The 27,682-nt window shown below is 40.8% G+C and overlaps 1 protein-coding gene across 7 annotated transcripts in view; it reads right to left on the reverse strand.

Annotated features, from left to right (window-relative positions):
* Positions 1–27,682, reverse strand: part of Adam23 (ADAM metallopeptidase domain 23) — a 227,888-nt gene that overhangs the window by 176,951 nt on the left and 23,255 nt on the right. For 3 of the 7 annotated variants that reach the window (XM_087206242.1, XM_087206237.1, XM_087206239.1), the window contains exons 1-2: positions 9,837–10,320; positions 8,477–8,694 (exon numbers count right to left, since the gene is read on the reverse strand). The exons of 1 other annotated variant lie outside the window; for it this stretch is intronic. In XM_087206242.1, the coding sequence (XP_087062368.1) occupies positions 8,477–8,694; positions 9,837–10,038 (420 nt within the window). In that variant the 5' untranslated portion in view covers positions 10,039–10,320. Of the gene's footprint in view, positions 1–8,476; positions 8,695–9,836; positions 10,322–27,682 lie in introns of those variants that run through there. 3 more of the 7 variants (XM_087206238.1, XM_087206241.1, XM_087206240.1) reach the window with 2 other exon arrangements.

Consider the following 27,682-nt stretch of genomic DNA (forward strand, 5'->3'; position numbering starts at 1 on the left):
GGAGGGATTCGGGGAGCAGCATCAGGACTTAAGGAGCAACTATTTATAGGCAGGAGATGGAGGAGAGAGTACAGTGGAAGACGACTCCAAGGGTCACGCTTGGATGGCTGGGAAGCCAACAGTACTGCCATGAAAAATCGGGAGAATAGGAAGGACAGCTCTCTTCCTGCTGGTCTATCTTCATGCCAGGTGAACCCACCAGCCCTGGGCAATGCCATGGGGTGAAGCCTTATGGGTTCTTTTCTGACTGGCTGTAAAGAGGAGAGTGGCCCACCCTGTTAACTGAGCCTGAGAACAAGTGAACACAGCACACCAGTAGTTCTACATCAGCAAGCATGAGTTGACCCGTGAGCACAAAGAACAGAAAGCAGTATTTAATTTAAGGATCCACACTGAAGCAAGACTTTCAATAACACAGCTCAGCTATGGACTGCTCAAATTAATCCAGGGTGAAATAATCAAAAAGGTGTGAACTTTATGGAACAAAAGATTCAAAGCTCACACTCCAATGCCCACAAAGGCCATGCAAACAAGAGCAATGCAGAGTGAGTGTTTGGCACAAGGTGTCTAGGTCTGTTTTCTGTTGCTATAACTGAATACCACAGACTAGGCAACCTATAAAGAATACATGTTTATTTAGCTCAAGCTTTTGGAAGCTGGGAAATCCAAGAGCATAGTGCCAGTACCTGGAGAGAACCTTGCTGCATTATAACACGGCTGAGGGTGACACGTGGCAAGACAGACAAAGTGTGCAAGCACTTTCCTCTTTTCCTCTTCACATAAGGCCACTAATGCCACACACTACCGCCGCCACCAACACCATCCTCCACAGTTTTACCTTGTCAGTGCCTGAATTCATGTTGGTGATGTTGTCACTGTGTTTGTGGTCTGTCCCCTCCTGCTGGATGGTAAGATCCCCGAGGAGACACATGAGTGGCATTCAATCAATATGTATTCACCTCACCACTGCCCAGGACTCACCATGTGACATGGAATAGATCCAAACCTTTCCTGTCTCCACACCTCCCACCTTCCTTCCTGCTCTGTCAGGGAAAGACCTCTGTTAAAACCGGACCCGGCTGCTGCTTACTAATTGTTAGTCTTTTGTAAAAGACAACTAAGTATAAATCTCAACTGCTACATATTCAAATACCTTTCCCTGGGTTTTTGGAGAATTAAGTTGGATGTTGTTGTTGTTGCTGGCTACAAATGTAACAGCAACTGCCTGACTTTTTGAGGTTTCCCACCTGTGTGGTTCCTGCAGCTGCCCTCAGCCAGGCCAGGCATCTGCAGACCCTGCCTTGCTGTCCTGCGCTTCCTCTTGCCACTTCCTACCAAACCTGTCTTCCAATGGCTCTTTAGGGCCAGCCCAGTTCTTCTTCTATGAGGTTTTCTCTGACTTCCCAGGGCAAAGGTTATTTTCCCCTCTATGCACGCACAGTCTTATAGCCAGTAACTGCACAGACACGAACCACATCACCAGCCGCCTGCATTCTAACACCCCACAGTGAGCAAAAGTAGTGACCGTGTTATGTGTCCCATTTTCCCCATGGCCTAGTGCAGCACTTGTCTCAAAAGAGGTGTTCAATAACTGTCTGCAGAATCAACGAAACTTGAACACCCAACAGAGGTGAATCTGACTGACCAGAAATTATACCAGTGGATAGACACACCTGGCTCCACCACTGAGCAGGACTGGTAACAATGGCAGAAACTAGGACGAAGCTCCCACTTAGCCCCCTAATGGTAGGTGGCAGTAATGGGATCATACTCAGGGGACACATTCCAAGACCTCCACCTCAAACCACGGACAATATCAGACTCTACACAGAGTATGTTTTTTCCTATACATGCATACCTATGATAAAATTTAATTTATACAAAAAAAAATTTTAATTTATTCATTAGACTAAGAGATTAACAGCACGATAAAATAGAAAAATTACAATATATTGTAAGAAAAATTATGTAAATATATTCCCCCCAAATATCTCATTGTACTACATCACTCTTCTTCTTACCCACAACTGACCACAAGTAACTAAAACTGCTAAAGGGAAAATCATAGATAAGGAAAGGCTACTATACAGGTATTTTTTCAAATTCTTTTTTTTTTTTTTTGATATCAGGGATTGAACTCAGGACCTTGCAATTTAAACACTATAAGCATACAGTAAATGTGGCTTATGCAGTACCAAAAATTTAAGACCAAAGCTACCCTTCCTACTGCCCCAGCACAGTGCTAGAAATACATAATAGAATCTTGAGGCTCTTTTTAAATTTTGATTTGATTATAACATGAAATTTTTCAGAAACCATCACACTATGAGTGTTCACTCAACAATTCTTTCAACCAACATTTACTTAATGCCTATTAGGTGCCAGGCTTTGCAAGTAAAACCATTAAAAGTCTGAATTTTGTATACCATAATTTTGTAATGATGGAAAAGCTGTTAACAAATACAAAAGTTTATATTACAATCTAAGCATTGATAATGTACCAAATCTAATCAAGGGCCCTGTGACAATACAGGCTTGTCAAACAATCAAGTTCATGTAAGTAAGGAAAAAGCATGGGCATCTCCACAATATAAACCATAAGATTTTTAAAACATTTCTTTAGCCACAACCTGGGCTTGTGAAAGAAACTTCCAGTGGAGAATTTTTCCCCATGTTCCACAACATGGGACTTTCTATTGACTTCTTAAAATCGATTCCTAACATAAGGGTCATAAAAATATATGCTTCAAAATTTTAAAACTGTGTAAGAACATTTCACGGGAAAGACTGGGGACCCTTGTCCCACACTCCTCTTTCTGTTGTTCCACACAAAGAAAAATGGAGCAGCTGGCTTCTAGAGAGTCACAAAATGTGGAACCAGTCTTGTCCTAGAGCAGAATACAAAGTTTAATCACCATGTTCTAATTTCACTTAGATCTGGGGTATAGCTCAGTGGTAGAACATGTGCTTATAAGCATGCACAACACTCTGGGTTCAATCCCCAGCACCAAAAAAGTAAATAAATAAAAATCAAATTCACTAAACTTCTGTTTCTTTTCACTCTTTAATCTGGAGTGGTGGGGAGTAGATAAGGCCTCTACCTAAAAGTCAGTGCATGGCAGGAGGTAATTGTGTTTGAAAGATTCCATACCCGTCCAAACTCTGGGCCACCTTCCCCCTGTCCTCGGGCTACGCCTCGTACTATACCTCTTCTGTCATTTCCAAATCAGAAGAGAAAAAAAAATCCTAAGGCAACAGGATATAACCCAACTAATTTTTTTTAAATTTATCTTTAAGTTTATTGGTACATTTTAGGTATAAAATAGTTACATTCAGCATTGGGATCCTGTACCTTTACATGATGTATCTTGGTTCTTATTTTTTTACCCATTCCCCTGCCCTCCCGTCACCCCCTCCGCCCTTTCCTATTTACAGAGACTTTGTTTCCATTTTTTCTTTTTCTCGTATTTTTTCTTTTCCCTTCTTTCTTTTCCCCTACCCTTCCCACTTCCCCAACTCCTTTAGACATTTTCTTCCTATTTCACATTATCAATTATATCATTTGAACCTTATTTACACTTTTAGTTTTTCACACCAGAGAAACTATTCGGTATTTACACATATGTGTTCTATTTATTTCTCTTAAGAGTATGGCCTCAATGTGCATCCATTTAGCCTGTTAAATATAGCTCTGGAAACATTAGCCACAGCTGTTAGACAAGAGAAAGAAATAAAAGGAATAAAAATAGGAGAGGAAAAAGTTAAACTGTCATTGTTTGCTGACAATATGATACTCTACACAGAAGACCCAAAAAATTGCTCCAAAATACTTCTAGACTTAATTGACAGATTCAGTAGAGTAGCTGGACACAAGGTAAACACTCAAAAATCAATAGCCTTCTTGTACACAAATAACAGACTCACTGAGAGAGAAATTAAGGAAACAATTCCTTTCACAATAGCATCCAAAAAAATGAAATATCTAGGAATCAATCTAACAAAGGAGACAAAAGCCAACTAATTTTTGATCAAAGGAAATTTTTTTTTTTTTTGGTACGAGGATCAAACTCAGGACCTTGCGCTTGCAAGGCAGGCAACAGAACCACTGAGCTAAATCCCCGGCCTGACCAAAGGAAATTTTTATGAAAAGGTTCCTGAACTTTCCTAGAAGCTGACTGACCTGATTATCCCAGAATGAATAAATAATGCAAAGTATTTCTCCTGATTTTTAAATGTATAGTTTATTTATATATTGCATAAATGGCTAATAAAATGCTTATGTTTAGTATTCACTCTATTCCACTTAGGCTCATGAAAGTCTGTAAGTGAAAAAGGTAAATCCAGATAACAAAGAGAGAAGAAAAATGCCATGTTTTTGCTTCTTCATTATCACACACTCTTGACACCAGAGGTATAGGGTCTTTCTCCCCACACACCAAGCCACATCCCACAATTGACCAATTCCCCATCCCACAGGCTGGTGTCTGCTAATTCAATTCAGTTCTGACACTAACATCTGGAGACTGTCAGATTGCACAGGATGAGGGCTCAGTCTCCTAAGGCTTCAGATGCCCATTTCAGATGCCAATCACAAGACCCAAGTGGGTCCAGTGTTTCTCACAGCCTATAAAATCAGGGCTCCCGGGCCAGGGATTTAGCTCAGTGGTTCCACCACCTGCCTCGCAAGCTAAGGACCCGAGTTCAATCCCCGGTACCAAAAAAAAAAAATCAGGGCTCCCATGATCCCCTCCTCAGAGTCAATTCATTTGCTAAGAGCAGCTCCTGGAACTCAGAGAAACATTTCAATTACTGATTTATTTTAAAGAACATCACAAAAGACAGAAGGACAGCCCAATGGAAGAAAGACACAGGGCCAACTATGGGAGAGGGAGTACACAGCTTCCACATCCTCTCCAGGTGACCACACTCCAGGAACCGCCATGTTCTGCTATGCAAAAGCCCCCAGGCCTTTGGGGTTTTTATGAAAACTTTCACTTTGTGAGTATGACTGGTAACATCAATGGCCATAGGGATCAACTTCATCTTCAGCCCCTCTCAGGGTAAGGGTGAAAGTCTCAACCCTTCAACCATGCCTTGGTCATTCTGGTGGCCAGATCACACCCTGAAACTACCCACAGGACCCCAGCCACCAGTTATCACATTATTATACAGAAGACAGGCACTCGTCACTCCAGAGACTCCATGAGTGTTAGGAGCTATGTGACAGGAAGTCTGATGAAGACCAAACAGATATTTCACAATGTTACACAACACAAAATTTAAATTTTCCATTTCAGGCCCTAATACTGCTATGTGATAGTAAATTAAATTCTTAGGTAGTTAGAAAAACTATAATAAGTCATCAGAAAATAACACTTTCTATAAAGAAATCTGAATTTGGAGTAAGCACCAAAAATCAAAAAACATAGTCACTTAGATCTAAGGTGTCTATAAATTCCTTATCCCTCTGGAATCTCTTGGTATGTGCCATTAACCCAGCATAATTATTAAGTATACCCACTTCTCTCAAAAGTAGCATAGTTTGGACAATTGGTTATATACCACCCCATCTGGAGATTAAAGATTTCTAAACATTCTTTGACAACATGAAAGTTTTTCAGAAACACTAGTTTGTACAGAGGTATTTGGCACAATCTTCCTTCAAACTCCCCAATTTTGAAAGAGTTAATAAACATTTTAACTTTCATGGCTGCTAAGTAAGCGGACTCATCAACACTGAGTATTTATGAAACCTCTTCAGACACAAATGTGGAGGTTGGCTTTGCAACCTATATTTGGGAACTTTGCTCTCCACCTCTACCCCCAATCTAGGGATCCAGGAAAGAGGCAGTGATTCAGCATTTCTAAGGCATTCATCAAAATCTGCTTCAGGGCAACGGAATCAGGGGGAGGAAAACAGATCCACAGTACACAGATATAAAAGTCCAAACTCCTTTTTATAAAAGCAAAAATGATGAAATTCTATACTTTCTCTATGAAACATTTGTAAAGCCTACAAGGGTATCTCTTCTCACTCTTATGAAGCAAGTCATCCTGAGATACAACAGAAATATATATATAGAATACTTTTTGTCAACTTGTTCGAGATACTTAAAAACAGAAGTAAAAGGGAAATCCCAGAACACAAAGGGAAATTTAATGGGAGGGAGTAAATAAGAATGACACTGTTAATACTTGTATGGAAATGTGTTTTTAAATCTTGCTTATGTCATCTGTGCATCTCCTGGATGACAGAATCATGTCTTTTTCATTCTTGCAACCCCTATATCTTATCTGCAGATCCTTAGCACACAGCTTTGCACATGAGAAATGCACAATAAATGTTCACTGAATTAAATAAATAAGAAAAAATAAAAGTGCTCCCAATTATCATTTCTGTAAGAACATTCTTTTCAAAAGTAAAAAAGACACCAAACCACCAGGGTAGGATGGGAATGAGAGGTTGAAGCATGCCAACAGCAAATAAGTGCTCCATGGTGAGAAATCTATTCCACTACTTAAGTGGCAGGTAAAGTTTGAACCTTTTTTATCATAGAAAGTTAGATACACTGCAGTCAAATCACATCCCACAAACAAAACAGTCACATAAAGTTCGACAAGCATTAGTCATAGCTGCAACACCTGAATTAGGAAGAAGTTTCACTGAAATTTCTCTCACATCTTATCTGAGGAGTTGGGAGATTTCTTTAATATAGGCTTTGAAAGCATGGGGTGGAGGGCAGTGTGTACACTTGTAATCCTCGCTACACTTGAGATTAGGGCAAAAAGATCACAAGTTCAAGTCCAGCCTGGGCAACTGAATGAGACCCTGTTCCAAAATAAATTTAAAAAGGACCAAAGATGTAGCTCACCACAAAATCTCTGAGTTCAATCCCCAGTGTCAAAAATAAATAAATGAATAAATAGGGCTTTGAGACAGCTTTTTGTCTTCCTCCAACACCCAATGCAAAGGCGCTACAGTTTGAGAATGAATGTTAACCACCAAAGCCTCTCTGTTTTTTTGTACTGAGGATCAAACTCAGGACCTCATACTTGGCAGCCAGCCACTATGCTGCTGAGCTAAATCCCTGGCCCACCAAAGCCTCTTTTATTAGGAAAGCTATAAAACTGCTTCTTAATGCCTTTCTCCAAGGTAGCCTTAGATGTCTCTTCCTGAAGATAACACCCACTCCTCCTATCAATATGACAAATGGGTAGACATGATGTATTATTAGTCAGACCACTAAATTACAGAGATACTTGTGGCAGAGAACAGAGACTCATTATCTCAGCAAAGGTAGGCAGCAGCCACTTTACAAAAGTGTGAAACAAAGTTAACTTGCCACCAAATTCAATAAAAAGGAAGCATTTGCTCAGAGACCTGTCTTGGTCCTCTTGAACTTTATATTAACCACTTTGCAACCTTGGGAGGGTCACCCCATAGCCTTATGCTTCTGTCTTCCTGTTTCCAAAATGTGGATAAATACTCTTACCACTAAATTATATTTCAGAAAACTAATAAAAATGATGATATAAACCACAGATGCTTCTCTTAAAATCTAGATGGTTAGACAGTTACTGCTCTCCTTAACTGAACAGATATAGTTCAAAATGAATATTTAACAGACAGGCTATATGTCCTGCTCCTAATAAAAACAGAGATACCAAACATTTATTCTGTAAAACTACTTGGGGTCCAAAATATTATTAATTCAAAGAAATAATAGGAAGCAAGAAAAAGGGTCCCTAAACTTTTTGGCTATTAAACATCTTTGTCTTCCATTGAATACCTTTTCAAATATCAGTGCCACATTCTGAATCCACCCGAAGGTGAAACAACTGCTCATAAGCAATGCACATTAAGTCTCAAAGGACTAGGCCAACCAAAACTGGTCTTCATAGTACTCAAGGAACTTTTTTCTATTCTTCATAATCTTTTAGAATGTCAAATTCTTTACCTCCTGAAAATATAACGGCAATTAATTTTTTTTCCTACTGATCAATTCAAGAGAGAAAAACTAGATTTAAACACTCAAGTTCTAAATGGAAAGGCTGTTGGGGATACTGCAGCCAATAGCCTCTTCCAGCAAGCTTCTGTGTACAGACGGAAAGCAGGTTTTCTATGATGGGGGGGAGAGGACGTTTACCCTGCACAATTACATGAAGGCTCACAGAAACAAGTCAGGACCATGAACACATTCACTCTGTTGTTCAGACCCCAATACACTTGAAAGACACATGGGTCATGTCTCAGCTGTCAAGTTTGTAAGGACATTCAAAAATTCAAGTTCCAGTTGAGTCAGAGAAGGGAAACCAACAGCATCCCTATCCCAGTAGATCCCAAGTTAATTCTCTCCAGTTTCTCCCCTGTCATAATATTAATTTCTTAATAAAATGCTGCAGTAAATTCTGTGAAATCAGATTCTGGCAGAAAATCAAATCAAAGGAAAACTCTTCCTGGTAGCCTCCTGCCTACCTTATTATGCTTTTGCTGGTGTCTTGCCTTTGTGTCAAGAACATGATAAGGGCTTTCCGAGTCCTGGTTGATGTAATATATGAGTCTTGAAGGCGTTGTAATTTCTTTCTGCATTGCACTGCTGTAACTGGTATTCCTGCTGCTATTCTGTTGCAATGTACTGTTTTTATCTGCCAGGACTCCCCATTTTTTTTCTGCAGTTTCATTCCAATGCGGAGCTGGGGGGCGGGAAGCACAAACAAACACACACATATACACCCCATAAATACAAAAGTACTAGAGTACATCTTTTCCATTAATTGCATGAAGAAAGTTTTCCATTTATAAGCAGGTAAAAAGTGCAGAAGCAGAAAAGCAAGTTATGGCAACATGAAATGGCCTGGGATAGGTTAATAGGCAATAAGGCTTACACAACCACACATCACAATCATGTATACATTTTCTCAAGTCTAAATATTAGGGGGAGGGGACTAATGGATGTAGGGAAGAGTCATTAAATGAGCATGCTCAGGGGTCCTGACCCTCAATTCTAGCCCTTCTAGGTCTACAAAAGCCCAACTGTACTCTGCTTAGTAGTATCCCATTTGAGAGCTGAGAACACTCCTAAGACAACTGAGTGCTGAATGTCTGCACACAGAAGGTTAACTAATTCATTTCACAAAATGGACAATTCACTTTTCTTTTAACTTTGAAATGAGCAAAATCCCTTTGCCATAGAGGGATACAGATGCTGGCAGCTTTCCAGTTTCTTTTTATCTTTCCTACCAAGGTCAGCTTTCTGCCCTCACTGGTTTCCAATTGCCAATGTGTTGACCACTATTATATTGTTTTAAATGTTCATTATAATGACCAGCATTTTGAAAATCACAACCAAAGGTCGTGAACAGGGTGTGTCTTCTGCACTTTAATTCTGTGGTCCCTAGAGTATGTCTCGCTCACCTTAATCCCAACCGCAGTGAATGAACTCGGTGGAAACCACCCATAGCCATCATTATCATTCCATCCTCCCCGCATTCCTATTAGGGCTCCACCACGCCAGAAGCAACTTGGTGCTTCTCTGCACTTCCCAGTCACTGGCTCCCCCCTCAAGTTGCACAAAGATCGCAGAAGGACCCGCTCAATCCTTCCCAGTGGGACCGACAGTGGTTGGGATAGGTTTTTAGTGAATGCCACAAAAATGGACTTCCAAAAGTGAACTAGAATGGACTCGGGCTTGGAGGTGGGAAGGGTGGAGAGGCGTGCAAGGAGGCACGGAAGGCCAAGCCGGGGACGCGTCCGGAGCGCACGGACCCTGTGCCCTTCGCTTGCCACCACAGGGCCCTCAGGGAAGGCGACGCAAAGGACACCGGGCCATACCCACCGCTGGGCGCAGCAGCCCCCCAAGCGCGGGGCCGGGGCGAGGCGGCGAGCGGAGGCAGCAGGAGAAGGACGAGGAGCAGGCGGCAGGGCGGCGCGCGGGCAGGGGCGCGGGCGGGCTCCGGGCCGGCGGGGTCGCCGCAGGGGCCGGTGGGGCTGCAGCCCGCCAGGAGCGGCCGCTGGGAGCTGCTGCCGGGAGGCTTCATGGCTCATAGCTCCCGGGCGCCGCTCCGTGTGGCCGGCGAGAGCGCGGGCTGGGCTTCGGGGTGGCTGCGGGCGGAGCCGGTCACGCCGGCGGGGCGCGCATGGTGTCGCCGAGGGCAGGGGGCGCGGTGGGCGGCGCGCGCCCCGACTCTGCGCTCAGCCCCTCCCCGGCCCACTGCGGAGCAGCCCCCGGGTCCTCGCCGCCCCAACAACTTGGAGAGTCCCCAAGGCAGGCGCGGCCACTCCAGAGACTATGGGGGCTGCTCCGGGCCTAAAGATGCTGAGGCGGCGCACGGGGGCGCGCGGCACGGGTGTGCGCCCCGCCCCGGGAGCGCGCCGAGCGGGGCTCCGGGTGCTGCTGCCGAGCTAGCCGCGCGCAGGGCGCACTGCGCATGCCTTACCGTAGGGGCAAGGTGGGTAGCGGCAGAGTGATGCAGCAACCCGGGTGGCATCCGAGGTGACGGTGGCACCGCCGGCTATGGGGGCTGGGCAAGGGGAAGAAAGGGGAGTGCGGGGCTCGCAGACCAGAGGCAGGTCCTTTATAGAGCGAGCAGTAAAGGAAATCGATCTGTCTTCTCTACCACCCCAGACTTCAGATGCATCCCCTCCTTTCCCAAGTCTTTCCTGCTCGAACAAAACTAAGGCCAAGCATTTCCTTCTCCATCCTTATTTATTTCCTTCTTGCAACTAAATATGAAGGGTTGCATCCCGGGCGGTAAAAATAGTGCTGCTCCTCATTCAGCTTATCTGCAGTGAGTGGGTTCACAGCTGGGAAGCACTTCTAGGCGTCGCAAACTGGTGGGTGCTGGCGTCCGGCAGGAATCCCCCGCCTGTGCCGGGAACTCAGAAAAGCAGAGGGAGCTGGAAGGTCTTTACTCCAAAGTTCTCCAAGTCTGACGGCGGATTCAGGCAGGACTTAGACGTTCTGGCTGGGAAGAACTACACAGTTTAGAAAACAGTTGAGTAGTAGCTGTCTTGGGAACTCCTCGTTTGGTAACAATGGAGGTGGGAAGATATTTAGGAGGAAAAGTTTCTATTTCTGAGACACAATCCTGACTTCTGCAAAGAAAGAGGGGTATTTTTCTCTTGCTGCTGTAAAGAAATGAATTAAATCCAGCGTCACCGACCTAGGTGGGTCACCAGTTGCTGTATCTGTGGCCTCAAATTATTTCTGCCCCAGACTCCCATAAAGCAAGCATTCCTCTCTTCACTTTACCAGTAACATTCTGGGTAATTACAGTATTGTTATTTGTATTTAAGACGGAACTAAAAACATCTGCTGGGAGCAGAGAGGTAAAGAATTCCATGATTAAAAGAAAGGATGTGGATAAAAAGCACCATGGCCAAGTCAGGACAGTGTGAGCCATCTTCTCTGCCCTCACTTAACCAAACAAAAGTGGGGGACAAAGACAGACACACAAGTTCACACATGCCCAGACCTAGGATGGCCCAGCTATTGGAAAGTCAGTACTAATTTTAGCTCACTCTTTCTATATCAGCACTACAATGTTATCACCACATATCTATCTATTCCTATTTGATGCTTCCCACCCCACCCCATCCCATATGTGGACAGCAAGAGTTTTCCTTTCTGTTCACCTTTTTACTCCCTAAAACCTAGCCCAGTGCTTGAAGTCCAGAATATCTCTGGAAAAATGTGTGATTAATGAATAAACTAGTAGGAGGTGCACATAACACAGAGTCAGGCTTGCAGCAGGCTGGTGAACGTTCCAATCAGCCTGGATTTCTTACATGCAGGTCACTGTTCCTGAGTCATCTCCCTCAAGACTAGAGTGTCCTGGCTACATTTCCCCAGTTTATTTTTGATATCACGTGTATCCTGAAAGGGTGCCTGCAAGGGAGGAAGCTGGAAAGGAGATGAAAAGAGAAAGGTACCCAGACAAAACTTATGTAAAAGGTACCTCTCACAACTGAGTGATAGCCTCTCAGAGCCTGTTCCAGTAAATAAACCTCTCAGCCAACCTGGACTGAATCAATGCTACCAGTCTTAATGTACCATGTCACACAAGGGGGACGGGGCACAGGATGAGGATTCAATTCAGTTCCTAATAAGAAGTGAGGGTGTTTATGTTTATAGAGAGATGCTGCCTTATGCTCTACAATTTAAAAGCTGCATTTGTTTATAGAACTTTAATGTTTACACATGTTACTGAAGGCAAAATAATTATCATTGGAAAAATTTACTGGAGGTTTAATCCTTAACCTGTGCATTTAGTGTAAGGTTAGAAACAGAATGATTAAGCCAGGGATTTAGCTCAGTGGTTCCGGCACCTGTGTTGCAAGTGCAAGGTCCTGAGTTCAATCTCCAGTACCAAAAAAAAAAAAACCAGAGTGACTATTTAATTGGTCAATTTTTTAGATTAGTAGTATTCTCATTATATAGCTTGTAATTTTTATTGTTATAGAATTTCCTTCTGAATAGTTCCCTCTGTACTTTCATAATATTCATGATTTTCTCAATCACTTACACCTACTGCTTTGCTCTGTATTCATGTATATGCATATCATCTTTCTCCTATCAAAAAATGCTGAGAAATTGAGTGGGGATATAGCTCAATAGAGTGCAGAGAGTGCACGATGCCCTGGGTTCAATCCCCAGCACCACACACACGCACACATGCACACACAATACTGAGAGTAAGGCTGTATCTTGGTGTGAAACGGAGGGCATGCCTATCTTGGGCTCAAGAGTAAGTAAAAGTTGTTTGAAAGATATTGCTTTGAGAAGAAAGCCTCAGGATACCCTACTCACTTAGGGACACCTAAGGAAGTTTTTCCAATGGTCAATTGTCTAGACAGTCAGGGACCATGGCCCAAGGGGAACCAGCTATTGTTCATCCTGGCAGCAGAGCTTGGCAGCATCCATGTCATGCTAGTTGTGCAGGTGTGCAGAATGCAAGAGTTCTGGGGTCATAGAATCCACCCAGATTTCACAGGAAGGCCTGGGAGACCAGGCAGTCTGTGAGAGGGTTATAGTCCCTGCCAGGAGCCCCTAAGAGGGCAATACATGAACCCATAGGAATGAACCCAAAGCTGCAATGGAGACCCCAGAAAGTTGGGGAAGTTGCCAAGGAAAGCTGCAGGCAGTGAGCAGCTTCAGCCCAGGAGAAAGGCCATGTGGGCAGCAACCAGCAAGGTCATAGGGGAGGGGTCACCCAAGCCTATTGGAGCTCATATCTCATCATCATTTACCCCGGATGCCAGACGTGGAGCTCACAGATTTAATATTTTCCATGCTCAGTTTTAGTCTAATTTTGGTCTCATAACTCTGTAATCTCTTATTCTCCCCTTTTGGAATGGGAATGTTTACCCTGTGACATTATATTTTGGAAACCTGTAACTTGGTTTTTATTTTTACAGAGCTCACAGCTGACACTTTGCCTTGAGTCTCAGAAGAAAACTTGAAATTTTTTTTGTATTGTTTTTTTTGGTACTGGAGATTGAACTCGGGTCCTTGTGCTTGTGCAGCAGGCAGCGAAACCACTGAGCTAAATCCCCAGCCCGAAAACTTGAAATTTTGAGCAGTGATGGAACTTTTGAGACTCTGGGGACTCCTGGAGATGAAAGAAATGCATTTTGCATGCTGAGATGGACACAAGCCTTTGGAGCTCATGGGTAGAATGTTATGGTTTTATCTTAGAGGTCCCCCAAAAGTTCATGTCTTCAGCAGTATAAATTTGGAAAAGTAATTTGATGATGAGAGTGCTAACCCCATCAAAGATTACCCCATTGTTGAGTTCATGGATGAATGAGCTATTGGGAGAGGAACCTCATTGGAGAAGGTGGTTTACTGGGAGAATGCCTTGGAAGAGTATATCCAGTCCCCACCCTTCTTCCCTCTTCCTCTGTGTCTCATCCTCTTACCCTTCTTTCTTCTTCCTGGATGCCATGAGATGAGCAGCTTTCTGCTAGAGTGCCTTTCCACCATGATGTTTCTGCCTTGGAGCCAGCTAACCATGGGATGAAACTTTTGAAACCATGAGCCAAAATAAACCTTTCTTCTTTTGGGATGTGTATGTCAGGTAGTTTGGTCACAGAGACAAAACACTGTCCAATACAGCCTCTCTTTGCCACAGCGTGTTTCAGGTGGCAGAGCAAAACCTATTTTGAAACCACTGACAAAACTAGGTCTAAACAGGGACAACCAAAAGATAGGAGAAGAAGTATTAGATTTGGAAGGCATTTGACCCAAATGGGCTAAGATCCTGAGGAAGCCTCTGTTGTTGGTACTTTCTACATAGCACAAGAACCAGCATACATTTTCTGTAAAGGGCATAATAATAAGTATTCTAGGTTTATTGGACTATCTTGTCTCTGTCATATATTTTTTCATTTTATTAACAATGCTTTAAAAATGTAAATATTTTATAGCTTCTGTAGGCCCTGGTTTTTCAATCTACTATTTTTAACAACAAAAAAACCATGGTGGGGGCAATGTAATAATTTCATGAAACCCTTTCTCGAAATGAAAAATGAAAGAGTACTGAGAATGTAGCTCAAAGGGAAGGCCATGGGCTCAATCACCAATCACACACACACATATGCATTGTGTGTGCCTTACATATTAATATACATTGAGGTTAAATTTTTTTCATTAATTGCATTATGTCCTGTGCCTGTGGAAAGAAAAAGTAAAGAAAACCTTCCAACAATATACATGGTTCTAATTTCAGAGGAGCTTGCTCTTCCTTATAATTCAACTATTCATTTAATACATAGCCACAAAATTCTTAAAAGATGTTCAGCACATGAAGGGATTCCTAAAGAAAGAAACATTCCTTTTTTTGGACTGATTCTCTTACTTAGATAATGGGAGACAAGTCACAACTCACTCACCAAAAAGATATAGATGAAGAAAGTATTCCAGACTTTTCTTTTGCCAAGTTGTATTTTCTGTTGAGCAGAGAAATGTTGAATGGGTGCTACAGCTATGACAAGTCAGAAGATGGAGTGGCACAGGTAGTGGCAGCCCTTCCTGGAGCCTGTCACCATCAGTGACCTGCCTGCACTCAATGACAGAGAGCAACTTCAGGACAGCGGTGTGCATTCAGGCAGAGTTGCGCATGATGTCACGAGCAATCTGCAAGTTCACGAACAACAAGTCTGTAAGCTTGTGCTAAATATACCAGTGTTTATTCCTAAGAACAGACTAGTTGGAGCTTCAGAAGTCACCGAATGACTGATTCTAGTACTCCTGGGAAAAGAAAAAGTATTTATTGCCAAAAGCACAATGATCACAGACCTTTCCAGTGGAATAGTTGGACAGGCAAAAAACCTATCAGCATGTCAAGTGTGAGACTATCTGAAGAAAGGTAACCACCAAAGAAACCTGAAATTAACTTGTTAAAGGAAATGGATGCTAATTAGAAATCATGACAGACTAGGATAAGTTTGAAAAACAGTTAATCCCCCTCACTTCACAAACATTAGGCTGTTTGTCCCACAGTTCAGTGTGTGTATACATTGGCACAAAGGGCTAAACAAGTATGTCAGGATGATTTGTGGTGATATGTGCTCTGCAAAACTTGGAAGAATTGTGTTTATTAGCAATAATTACTGAGTCAAATGTAATTCTTTCCCCAGCCTTTTTTTCCCCAAGTACTAGGGATTGAGCCCAGAGCTTTTATACTGAGCTACATCCCCAGCCCTTTTTTATTCTTTGTTTTGAGATATAGTCTCTCTAAGTTCCCCAGGCTGGGCTTGAACTTTTGATCATCCTGCCTCAGCCTCCCAGAGTTCTGGTATTACAGGTGTGAGCCCCTACACCTGGCTTGTCACAAAATTCTGAAGGCCTCACTGGGTCACAGAGCAGAAACAGGAGTTTCTGCAGAAGTAAATTATCACAGATTAAAGGGAGGGGTTGGGTGAGGGAACCTGTACTACTTTTAGAGACAATAACTAAATTTTATCCTAAAAGGTTAGAACTACAGAGACAGAATTAAAATGTTAATTATAATCCTTCCCAATAGCATGAAAACAATTGCTAAACCCTATTATGCACCTGCTTTAATAATTACAGTGTGTTTACACATTTCAGACTGCTTTCCTCTGTATTATTTTATGTGATATTCAACCCTGCAACATGGACAGGCCAGTTACTATTACTCCTTTGAGGAGCTGCAACTTGGATACAAGGAGGTGAAGGCTCACTGACTTTTGCAGTGATCCTCTGTATTAGTCAGCTTTTCTGTCACGGGAATAAAATACCTGCCATATGAAACATTTACTTTGGCTCATGGTTGCAGGCATTTCGGCCATGGTCAGCTGGCTCCAAAGCAAAAATCTCATGGCAAAGGGGCCTGGCAGAGGACAGCTGCTCACCTTGTGAGGACCAGAAGCAGAGGGGGAGGGAGTGAGCCAGTGAGTGAGCTAAGGGCCAAGAATAAGAGCACACTCTTTGAGCCCACACCCCCACTGACCCACCTCCTAATGGCACATTTCCCTCAAAGGTTCATGTGTTGGAAGCTTGGTCCCCAGTATGGAATGTTAAGGAGTGACAGTGCCTTTAGGAGGTGGGGCTTGGTGAGTGACTGTTAGGTCATTGGAGTCAAATGCATTCAGAGGGGCTTACAGTTGCTCTCCTGGGATCCTGATAAGTTACCACTGGAGATTGTTATTAAAAAGCTACACACCCCAGCTCTCTAGATTCCCAACTTGCTGCATGATCTCCCCTTCTCACACAGTCTCCCACCAAGACTCTATGTATCCTGATGTGATAAGGGAGACTATGCTGCTTGGACTTTCAGCCTCCAAAACTATCAGCTAAATAAACTTCTTTTCTCTATAAAGTAGCCTGCCTTAGGTATTTCATTAGAGTAATAAACACTGACAATTGCAATTCTCTTCTTTATTAATGGGGGAACTGAGGGTTGGAGAAATTAAATAATTTGTCTAAAGTCTAAGAAGCAGGGCTGGGTCAGGAACCCAGGTCTGTTTGACTCCAAAGCATAAATTTCCACCATGCTGTAATGACTCAAAGACTATCAATCCAGCAAGTGTAATAACAACAACAACAAAATTAATACAAATATACAAAAATGCAATCCTTTACTCATTCCATATTTAATTAGTAATTAATTATGTTTAAAATTAGAGCTGAAAAATACTGATACTATATAATTTATTTGAGCACAGCCCCAAAACAAAACACCTGAAACAGTCTCTTCAAAAGAGCTAATATTTTGAAATCATGCTGTAACTATATAAATATATAACTAACAATAAATATAAATTTCAATTTTTTAATTGTTTGTTTAAAACTACCAACACATTGATCCACACATAGAACTGTTCTGAATTATATTTCTAATTTCACATTAAAGGTTTTTTAATACAAGCATTGAATCAAATAATAGAGACAAATAATCACTTATGCAGAAAGAAAATATAAACTTCAGGATTCTCCAAAGTCCAGTTTAAAGACTTTTTTATTTTCTATTTTGATAAATTAATTGAGGGAAAGAGTGACTCATGGAAAACATTAAGTTTTTTCATGTACTAAATGTTTGGGTGAACTGGAATAAACTATAAACAGATTTTCTGAGGCTGAATGACATGGCCAGAAACTGATAATAGAGTTATAATATCAATAAATATGTTTTGGGAAAAGTAACATAAATTATTTAAACCATTTATATATCTAAAGAGCTATATATCTACCTTAAAACATTATGAACACAAATTAGTATCCAAATTAATGCCAATATCACACACACACACACTCAGCTCTGATATGAGAAATGAAAGTGGAAACTCTATTGACTTTTCTTTAAATAAAACTTTACCTAAAACTTTCAACAAAACAAACTTGGAACCAAATGGACAATATCAAAATTACACCCGACTCTGATTTACAAGCCCTATAAAGAAGCAGATGCATCCCAAGAAGAGCCATTTTAAATGACCAAGCTGCTGCCAGACAAAAACAACCTGAAATGATAAGAAATACACCATGTGTAAACTCATCAAGGAAATTGAAAGGGAAGTAAGGCTTCCAAATTCACTGTGGAAACAAGTATTACTTTGATTCCAAAACCAAGGAAAGACCCAACCCAAAAAGAGAACTACATGCCAATCTCCCTAATGAACACAGATGCAAAACTCCTCAACAAGATATTGGCAAACATTATACAGAGGGTCATCGAGAAGATCATACACCCTGACCAAGTCAGATTTATCCCAGGGATGCAAGGATGGTTCAATATTCGTAAATCAATAAATGTAATACATTATATTAACAGATTCAAGGACAAAAACCATATGATCTTCTCAATAGATGCAGAAAAGGCATTTGACAAAATCCAGCACCCATTCATGATAAAAATGTTACAGAAAATTGGAATAGAAGGTCTTTATCTTAACCTGATTAAGGCTATCTATGAAAAACCAACAGCCAACATCATACTAAATGGTCAAAAACTGAAAACTTGCACACTAAAATCAGAAATAAGACAAGGATGCCCATTATCACCACTCCTGTTCAATATTGTTCTGGAAACATTAGCCACAGCAATTAGAAAAGAGAAAGAAATAAAAGCAATAAAGATAGGAAAGGAAGAAGTTAAACTGTCATTATTTGCTGATGATATGATACTTTACATAGAAGACCCAAAATACTTTGCCAAAAGAATTCTAGACTTAATTGACAGATTCAGTAGAGTAACTGCATATAAGGTCAACACTCAATAAACAATAGCCTTTTTATACACAAATAACAGACTCACTGAGAGAGAAATTAGAGAAACAATTCCTTTTACAATAGCATCCCCAAAAATGAAATATCTAGGACTCAATCTAACAAAGGAAGCAAAAGACCTCTACACTGAAAACTACAGCACTCTGAAAAAGGAGACTGAGGAGGATATAAGAAAATGGAAACACATCCCTTGTTCCTGGGTAGGAAGAACAAATACAGTGAAAATGGTCATACTTCCAACATTGCTATATAGATTTAATGCAACGCTGATTGAAATTCCAACAATATACTTCACAGAACTAGAGAAAACAATCCAAAAATTCATTTGGAATCAGAAGAGACCTAGAATAGCAAAAGCAATTCTAGGCAACAGAGACATGGCTGGGGGTATTACAATCCCCAACTTGAAACTATACTACAAAGCTACTGTGATAAAAACAACATGGTACTGGCAAAGAAACAGACCCGAGGATCAGTGGAATAGATTAGAAGATGAAGAAACAACTACAGACATACTCAGCCATCTCATCTTTAGCAAAGGAGCCAACCACCCTCATTGGAGGAAACATAACCTATATAATAAATGGTGTTGGAAAAACTATATTTCAACCTGCCAAAGATTAAAACTGGACCATAGCTATCACCATGCACTAAACTAAGATCGAAGTGGATTAAAGATCTAGATATTGGGCTGGGGATTTAGCTCAGTGGTTTCACCTCCTACTGAGCAAGCGCAAGGACCCGAGTTCGATCCCTGGTACCAAAAAAAAAAAAAAAAAAAAAAGATCAAAGTCAGAAACACTAAATTTTCTGGAAGATAAGTTAGGTAGAACTCTTGAAGACAGTGGCATAGGAAAAGACTTTATGAACAAAACCTCAGTAGCACAGAAACTAGCACAAAGAATCAACAACTGGGATCTCATCTCAGTAAAAAGCTTCTGCACTGCAAGAGAAACCACCAACAGAGCTAAGAGACAACCTACAATGTGGAAAAAAATTTTCAACAGCTGTACCTTAGACAAAGGACTACTATCTAGAATATATAAAGAACTGAAAAAAATCAGAGCCCCCAAATTCAAAGACCCAATTCAAAAATGGGCATCTGAAATGAATAGACATTTCTCAGACAAAGAAGTAAAAGCAGCAAATAAATGTATGAAAAAATGTTCAACATCACTGGTCACTGGAGAGATGCAGATGAAAACAACACTGAGATTCCACCTCACGCCAGAAAGAATGACTGTTATCAAGAAATCATCCAATAACAAATGCTGGTGGGGTTGTGGAGAGAAAGGAACCCTTCTCCATTGTTGGTGGGAGTGCAGACTGGTGCAACCACTGTGGAAATCAGTATGGAAATACCTCAAAGAACTAGGACTAGAGGTCCCATTTGACCCCGCTGTTCCCCTGCTGGGAATCTTCCCCAAAGGATTAAAAGAATCATACCACAGCGATATATGTGCACCCATGTTTATAGCTGCATAGTTTGTAATAGCTAAAGCTTGGAAACAGCTCAAGTGCCCATCAACTGGAAAATGGATAAAGAAGATGTGGTGTTTTTATAAAATGGAGTACTACTCAGCCATAAAGAATGAGAAACTAGAGACATTTACAGCTAAATGGATGCATATTGAGGCCATCCTCCTAAGTGAAATAAATAGGACACACATGTGTAAATACCGAATAGTTTCTCTAGTGTGAGAAACTGAAAGTGTAATTAAGGGTTAAAATGATTAAAATGAATAATTGATAATTTGAAATAGGAAGAAAAGGTTGAAAGGGATAGGGGTACCAGGAGGGGAAGAGGAGAGATCAGAGTTACAGGCTGGAATCTGGAAAGAATCCATATATAAATTGTGTTTTTTAAACTATAAGAAGAGATGTAAATGGAGACTAGGCTGGAGCTCATCAGTGGGTTGGGAAGGAAGAGTCACTGAGATCAAAAAAGAGAATGGTGTGTTTCCAGAAGAAGCACATACTGATACGGAAAAGTTTTAGATAACCTAATAGATTGAATATTAAGGTAACTGTAGAAGCAAAATAAGTAATTTGCTCTTTTAAGATTTGCTTTTCCCATAACTCCTTGTTTAAAGTGAGGATTATCTTACTCTAATGGGTAACTTCATTAACCTAACAAAGTTACCATGCCAGGGTGAATTCACAATGTATATGGCCTATCTTGTGTCTGTGACTTGTAAATAGGAACTGGAATTGTATTTACATATCAAAGACCACTAGGGATGAGATAATGGCTAAAAAGGATACAAAAAGGGAAATGCTGAACAAAGAGGGCATGGATACTGACCAGACTGGTTTCTGGCATTCCCACCCACTCGCGAGAAGAAATTTTATTATTTTATCCGAATTCTGTGTTCTGTGTATTTCTTTCTGAGATTTCTGCAATAATACAACTATCTATAGTACACAGTACTTGATAGTGTGATAAATGACTATTTCAGGTACTTATCATAACATGTTGTTTTTCATCCTTTAGAGCATAATCCTACTTATATAAAAGAGTTTACTGTAAAACAGTGTGCTGCTATGCCAGTGGTAGCCTCATGTATCTAGTGTTTAACTGTGCATTTGGATAATATCAAGGGGCCATCACAGGTGATTGACGTATACCTTCTCAGTTTGCCCTTAGAAGTTGGCACTCCGTGTGGTACTTTGTGATACATATGGATGAAACTGCCTAATAACATATTTCTCAGATTATATTTCCATCATGTGTCACATGACTGTATTGAAATTGAAATTTTAAAAATTTGGCCTATGTGGAGTCTACTAGCTAATTAGAATTTTTTTCCAGACCACTATTTGTTCAATATTAGTTTTGAAAATCTTTCTAAAACAAATCACGTCCTTTGATGTCTTGTTAATGCTTGAGATTTTTAAAAAATTATATGGAAAAATGTTTAAGTACTTTTCAGTTTTGCTTTGGTTAAGTTCTATTATATTTGAGTATTATAGTTTTTTCCCTTGCGTTGCTTTTCTTTGAATAATTTTAATTTTTGCATTTATGTGTGTTTAGTGAATGATAATAAAGTTATACATTTAAAGAAAAAAAAAGAAATACACCATGTGTCAAGGTACCGAACAGAAGAGGATATTCTCAAAGGCTTTAAAATCACAAACGGTGTAGATAAGATGAGCATAACTATCCAAATCCTGAAACATTTTGATGAAAGGGGTACCATCTGAAATTTGAGAGGGAAATTTGAGGCAAATAACACACAGCACTATACATAGTGCTAATCTGTAGTAGACCCATTTTGGGAAAATGTACCTAGTGAGAAACCCTCCAGCTTTTGAAAATACTTTAAGATCCACAAGGTCATGTCTATACCTCATGGTCTTGCTCTCCTAGTTCCTCCTTAAACCCAGAAACAAACCACTCATTTAGTCAGGCCTCCATCTACAATATTTTAGTCTCTAGCACAGTTCTTTGTGTTATTAAAAGATGTGGATTTGGGGCTAAGGGTGTAGCCCAGTGGTATAGCGTTTGCCTAACATGCATGAAGTCCTGGGTTTGATCACCAGTATTGCAAAAAAAAATTTTTTTAGTTAATTAAAACTACTCAAGTAGTAGTTTCTTAACTGTTAGTTGCAATGTAAAACCTGAACCACTATCATTGTTGAACTATATCACATTAAAATATATGAGTCTAAATGTTGGGTGTAGCTGAGTAATAGAGTATTTGCAAAGCATGGGTGAGGCTCTGCCCATGATCACCACACCAATCAATCAATCTTATATTTAACATATGGTTACTTTGCAAATATATTCACTTTCAATGGTTCATATTTATGATACAATAGTGCCAGATGATATAGTAATGCTTGACTTTATGTAAACTTTATGGTATATCTGAGTCCTTGTATAATCAACACATGCAGATCACCTTATGGAACTGTATTGGTCGCTTTTTGTCACTGGGACCAAATACCTGTGTTATGGCTTGCATTTAGATGTCCCTCAAAGCCTCATGCAGTGATAGATGGGGCTTCTTCACAGGTGGCTGGATCTAGAGTGTGTGACACTGGAACTGATTCATTGTGCAATGCTAGGCTCAAGGGCACCAAGATGAAGGGTGTGAGTGCTACCTGCCCTAAGTAGCCTGGATAAGATAAAAGGGGCAAAAAGATGCTGTTAAGGTCCCTTGTTGCTTTTCCTACCTTTTGGGTGCCATGAACTGTTCTCTGCAGTTCCTCTCCACCAAGCCACCCTGCCTTGGAGCCAGCTGATTATGGACTGAAACCTCTACAAACTGTGAGCTAAATAAACCTTTCTCCCTTTAACTTTGGGTGTTGGATATTTTCTCTCAGCAATGAGAAAAGACAACCTGACACGCAGCTTAAAGGAGGAGAAATTTATTTTTGGCTCATGGTTTCATAGGTTTCAGTTCCTGCTTAGCTGGCTCTCAGGCAGAAAGGGCATGGTGGAAGGGTGTGGAAGAGTAAAGGTGCTCAACCCATGCCAGCCAAGAAGCAGAGAGAAAGCAAGAGATACAGAGAGAGAGGAAAGGGCCAAGATCAAGAATACACCCTTCCAGGGCCAGGGATTTAGCTCAGTGGTTCCGCTGCCTGCCTCGCAAGTGCAAGGACCCAAGTTCAATCCCCGGTACCAAAAAAAAAAAGAATACATCCTTCCAGGTCAGCCCCAGTGACCCATCTCCTCCAACCAGGCCCCGCCTCCCAACAGCACATTCCACTTAGAACTACATAATTGATGGATTCATCAAGGATGAGCATACCGCCCATGATCCAGGCACCTTCCTGAACGCCTCTGAACACTTGAGCCCTTTGAGGACATTCTTGATTCAAACCATAACAGGACCACAATTTATTATCTTTGAAAAAGAAATATTGGTAGCTAGCCTTTTATTTATTTGATCTATTTCATATCTCAAGTCAAGAATGCAACCTTCAATTATAATGTTGTTCCTTTGGGAATTCACAATCCATTTTGTGATGATTTGCTTTATTAAAGGTTTACAGGAAATGAATTTTAGCAAAAATCAAGAGCTGCTAAGAGCAGCAGAAAAGGAGTGTAGTGGCAGGGACATAGAATTCAGATGGAAGGCTCAGAACAGACTTGGGAGGAGTTTACAAAGTGGTGAGCATAGCAACATTCAGTAAACCTGGTCTCTAGGATTAGGGAAACTTGGGAAGTAGTCATTTGTTATATTTTGGAATTTACATTTAGTTAAATGTTTGTTGGTCAGTATAAATTCTTAAAAGGAAATATAAGAAGATTCGCCTATGTTTCTAACATTTGACCATATTTATGCCATGTACGAAAACCATGCTGTCTTACAGACCAGGCCTTGGGACTTATCATGGGTTATAGCCGGTGAAACCCAAAAATGCATACCCTATTTCACATTATGGAGTATTTCCCAAAGCTAGAGCAACGTTTGTGAGCCAAAGGAAGTAAAGCACTACATATACAGAAATTATATTATAGTGGTTTTATCATCATTAACTTGTATATTCCTTGTGAGTTAAAAAGTAAACATCTATTATTTCTTTCCCTTACATATAACAGCAAGGGTTCATCCATTTTACTGGCTTGTGTCAATTACAATAAAGAAATGAAATACAAGCGATACTAAATCAACACAGTCACATGCACACAAAAGCAACCCTCCTCGGCCCCAAACTACACATACAGGAAACAACAGTGTTTGGAACCCTAGTTTGCAAAGCTCCCCCAGTACTTACTATAATGCACCCATGCTTTGCAATATCCTGCCATGCTGACCTCCACCCCCTTGAACATCTGGCTCCCTATTGCTCTTCATTTTGCTCATCTTCCCAGATTTCTGGAGTCTTTTGACTTACATACCCACTCTGGATCAGTTTTCTTTTCTAAAACTGTGGGCACGCACGTTTCTGGCATGGCTTTGGGACCTCCTATCACAGATTAAGTCATGATAAGCAGTTCAATAGGCCAACCAGGAGCTATGCAGTGCTGCGAGCCCATGTTAAATAGTGACAAAGGAGGGCAAGCTGGCTCAACGTCACTCCACAGCAAGTGCCCAAGGGAGCCTCCATTTCCAGAGAGCCAGTGTTGGGAGGGGAAGCCACACCTCCAACAAATTTGGCCACATTCCCAGTTGACCTGCAGACTCTTTTGGCCACTTCTATGCTTACTGTCAAATGAAAATCTCACAAGTTTGTGAGATTCCAAACAAGAAGAAATGTTACTAGAACAATAAAAAGGTATTTAATAAAAATAGTCCATCACAAAAAGGAACCTGGTCATATTGAAGATGAGATAAAATGGCCAAAGGTCATGGAATTAGAGAAACTGTGAATCAAAAGTCATTGCTAGATTTTCTAATTTTTCAAGAGAAACTGGAAATACAGATTTTTGGTGACTTTAAAATTTTTAATGTTAACTATTCATTGTGTTTTAAAATTCTACCTGGAATCAAAGAAAACATTCATATGGACCAGACCTTGCTCATTAGTGACTTCTGTTCTATTAAAAACGTGACTATGGCCAAATATACACTTCAGCAGCTCTAATCCTGAGCTCCTCCTTAAACTGAACCAAACCCTAACCTGGCCTCATTTCCACTTTCCATTACATTTCTCTATCTTAGGGTTCTACCCAGGATAACCTTGCTCCCTGTTCTTCAAATAAAAAGTTATCCAAAGCAATATCTAAGCCTTTGTTACTTCTTAGTTTCACTAATCCACCGATGCTCTCTTTACTCTCCCAACTGTCTTTTATTTATAACTATCACTGGGTTATGCTTTTCTTTAAATTGTTTTCATCTTGCACCTTCTCAGGTACCTACAGTGACAGCCTATGGATTTTCACCTAAAATGTGTCTGGGTCTGACCCACAGTTAGCTATTTAAATAATCTCATTTGTATGTTCTGCTCTAACAAATTATTAGCAGAAAATGATTCTTCTACCTTTTCCAAGGGGGCAAAAGTTTATTATATTCTACTCCAGGCTTCTCTCCCTTTCCTCTTCACCCTTCTAGATTATAGAAATGATTTATTGCTAACTAAATTGAAAATAATTAAACTAGGCATGCTCACATCAGCCTTCCTTTCTCCTACTTTGGAATTTCTTTTCTCCTACTGGGATTAAGCTACACACAGAGAACAAAATTTCTCTTGTAATCCCAGCACTTGGGAGGCTGAGGCAGGAGGATCACTGCTAGTTCAATGCCAGCCTGGGCTACATAGCAAGACTCTGTCTCAAAAAACAAAAACAAAACCAAAATATTTCTCCATCGGTAGCTGAACCATAGAGTTGTTTTTGGCCTCCATTTGACTTTCCATTTGTACAGAACCTAGTTAGAGAACTGGGACCTCTGAAAAATGCAATCCATCATATCTTTTCCCAATTCAGGAGATTCTGAAAGACCACTGATCATTACACCCAAAAGTAACCTCAGAGAATATTTAGGTTAGTATCACCATATATTACAGGTCAGAAAAGGAATCCTAGAAATTTAAGTGACTTGTCCCTAAACTAGCAGTCACTAGTAGATTTAAAACCAATTTTTTTTTTTGGTACAAGGGATCAAACTCAGGTCCTTGCACTTGCGAAGCAGGCAGTGGAACCACTGAGCTAAATCACCAGCCCCTCAAACCAATTTTTTAAAACAGTATATAGACAGTTGAAAAATTTAAACTAGCTACATAAAACTTGTACTGGTGTGTGGTAAAATTCAATATTATCACCCTGAGTGTTATCCTTATGTATATCTAAAATGTACCAATAAATGTTTGCTTCAAAAAAAATTCAATATTATCATCATGGGTTAGGAATTATAAATTTTAATTTAACAGTTTTGCAATAATATGTATATACTCCTACTTATAGAAGAGCACATTAAAGAATTTAAAGTCTAGCAGTTTATTCTTTTTTTTTTTTTTTTTTTTTTTGGTACCGGGGACCGAACTCGAGTCATTGCACTTGTGCAGCAAGCAGCGAAACCACTGAGCTAAATCCCCAGCCCCTAGCAGTTTATTCTATTAAAGGTAGTCTTATGGCCTAGCATTGTGGAGGTATTTATTGCTCAAGAAAAGAGCTATGTTAGAGTCAGGATTCTGAGAAACAGAAGCAATTACAAGGAATTGGCTCACTTAATTTCAGAGGCCAGGAAATCCCACCATTATGTAGTCAGCAAGCTAGAGACCAGTCTCAATGGGAAAAGCTAAAGGCCTAAGTGCCAAAGTGGAAGCAAGGAGCCTCAAGATAGATGCAAGAAAACCAATGTTTCCTTCTGAGTCTGCAGGCCTTGAAAGACCAAAGTCCCTGTTCAAGCAGACGAGCGGTCCAAATTCCATGTTATTGATGGGAAATTCAGCTGTTTTGGTCTGTTCAGGCCTTAAACTGATTGGAGGAGGGGCACCAACTGTAGGGAGTGTCACTGTTTTACCTGCTCTACACATTCAAGTTCATCTCATCCAGAAACACATCACAGACACATCCAAAATAATGTTCGACCAACTATCTAGGTGGCTCATGGCCCAGTCAAGTTGTCTCAAGTCCACCTCAGGGCAACTAGGCACCCATACAAATATCTTCAAGTCATAATTTAATCTCCAAATAAAGACAACAACAAGATCTTAATTCCACCTAACATGATATAACTATTGATAGGTCTCCCACTACCTCAGCAGCTATTATGTATAGTAGCTGCCCTCTTCCTATGGTGCCTTGCCCCCTCCCCTGTGTGACGTCATGCCAAGATGGTTGCTCCCACCAAAGAACAAACCCTTCTTCCCAACATGCCCCTGGTCCCACCTAGAGAGTAACCTAATACTCGCTCACCTCCTACCATCTAGTGACGTCACCGGCTCCTCCATTCCCTAGTCACTACCTCACTCAACCTCACCTCAGCCCCTATAAACCCCACCCCAGTCTCTATAAAAGACTCTCCCTGCCCCAGCCA

Source organism: Heterocephalus glaber, unplaced genomic scaffold (genome assembly GCF_053883595.1).
Source record: "Heterocephalus glaber isolate CG9 unplaced genomic scaffold, H.glaber_assembly_v1.0 deba00000621, whole genome shotgun sequence".
Classification (NCBI taxonomy): domain Eukaryota; kingdom Metazoa; phylum Chordata; class Mammalia; order Rodentia; family Bathyergidae; genus Heterocephalus; species Heterocephalus glaber.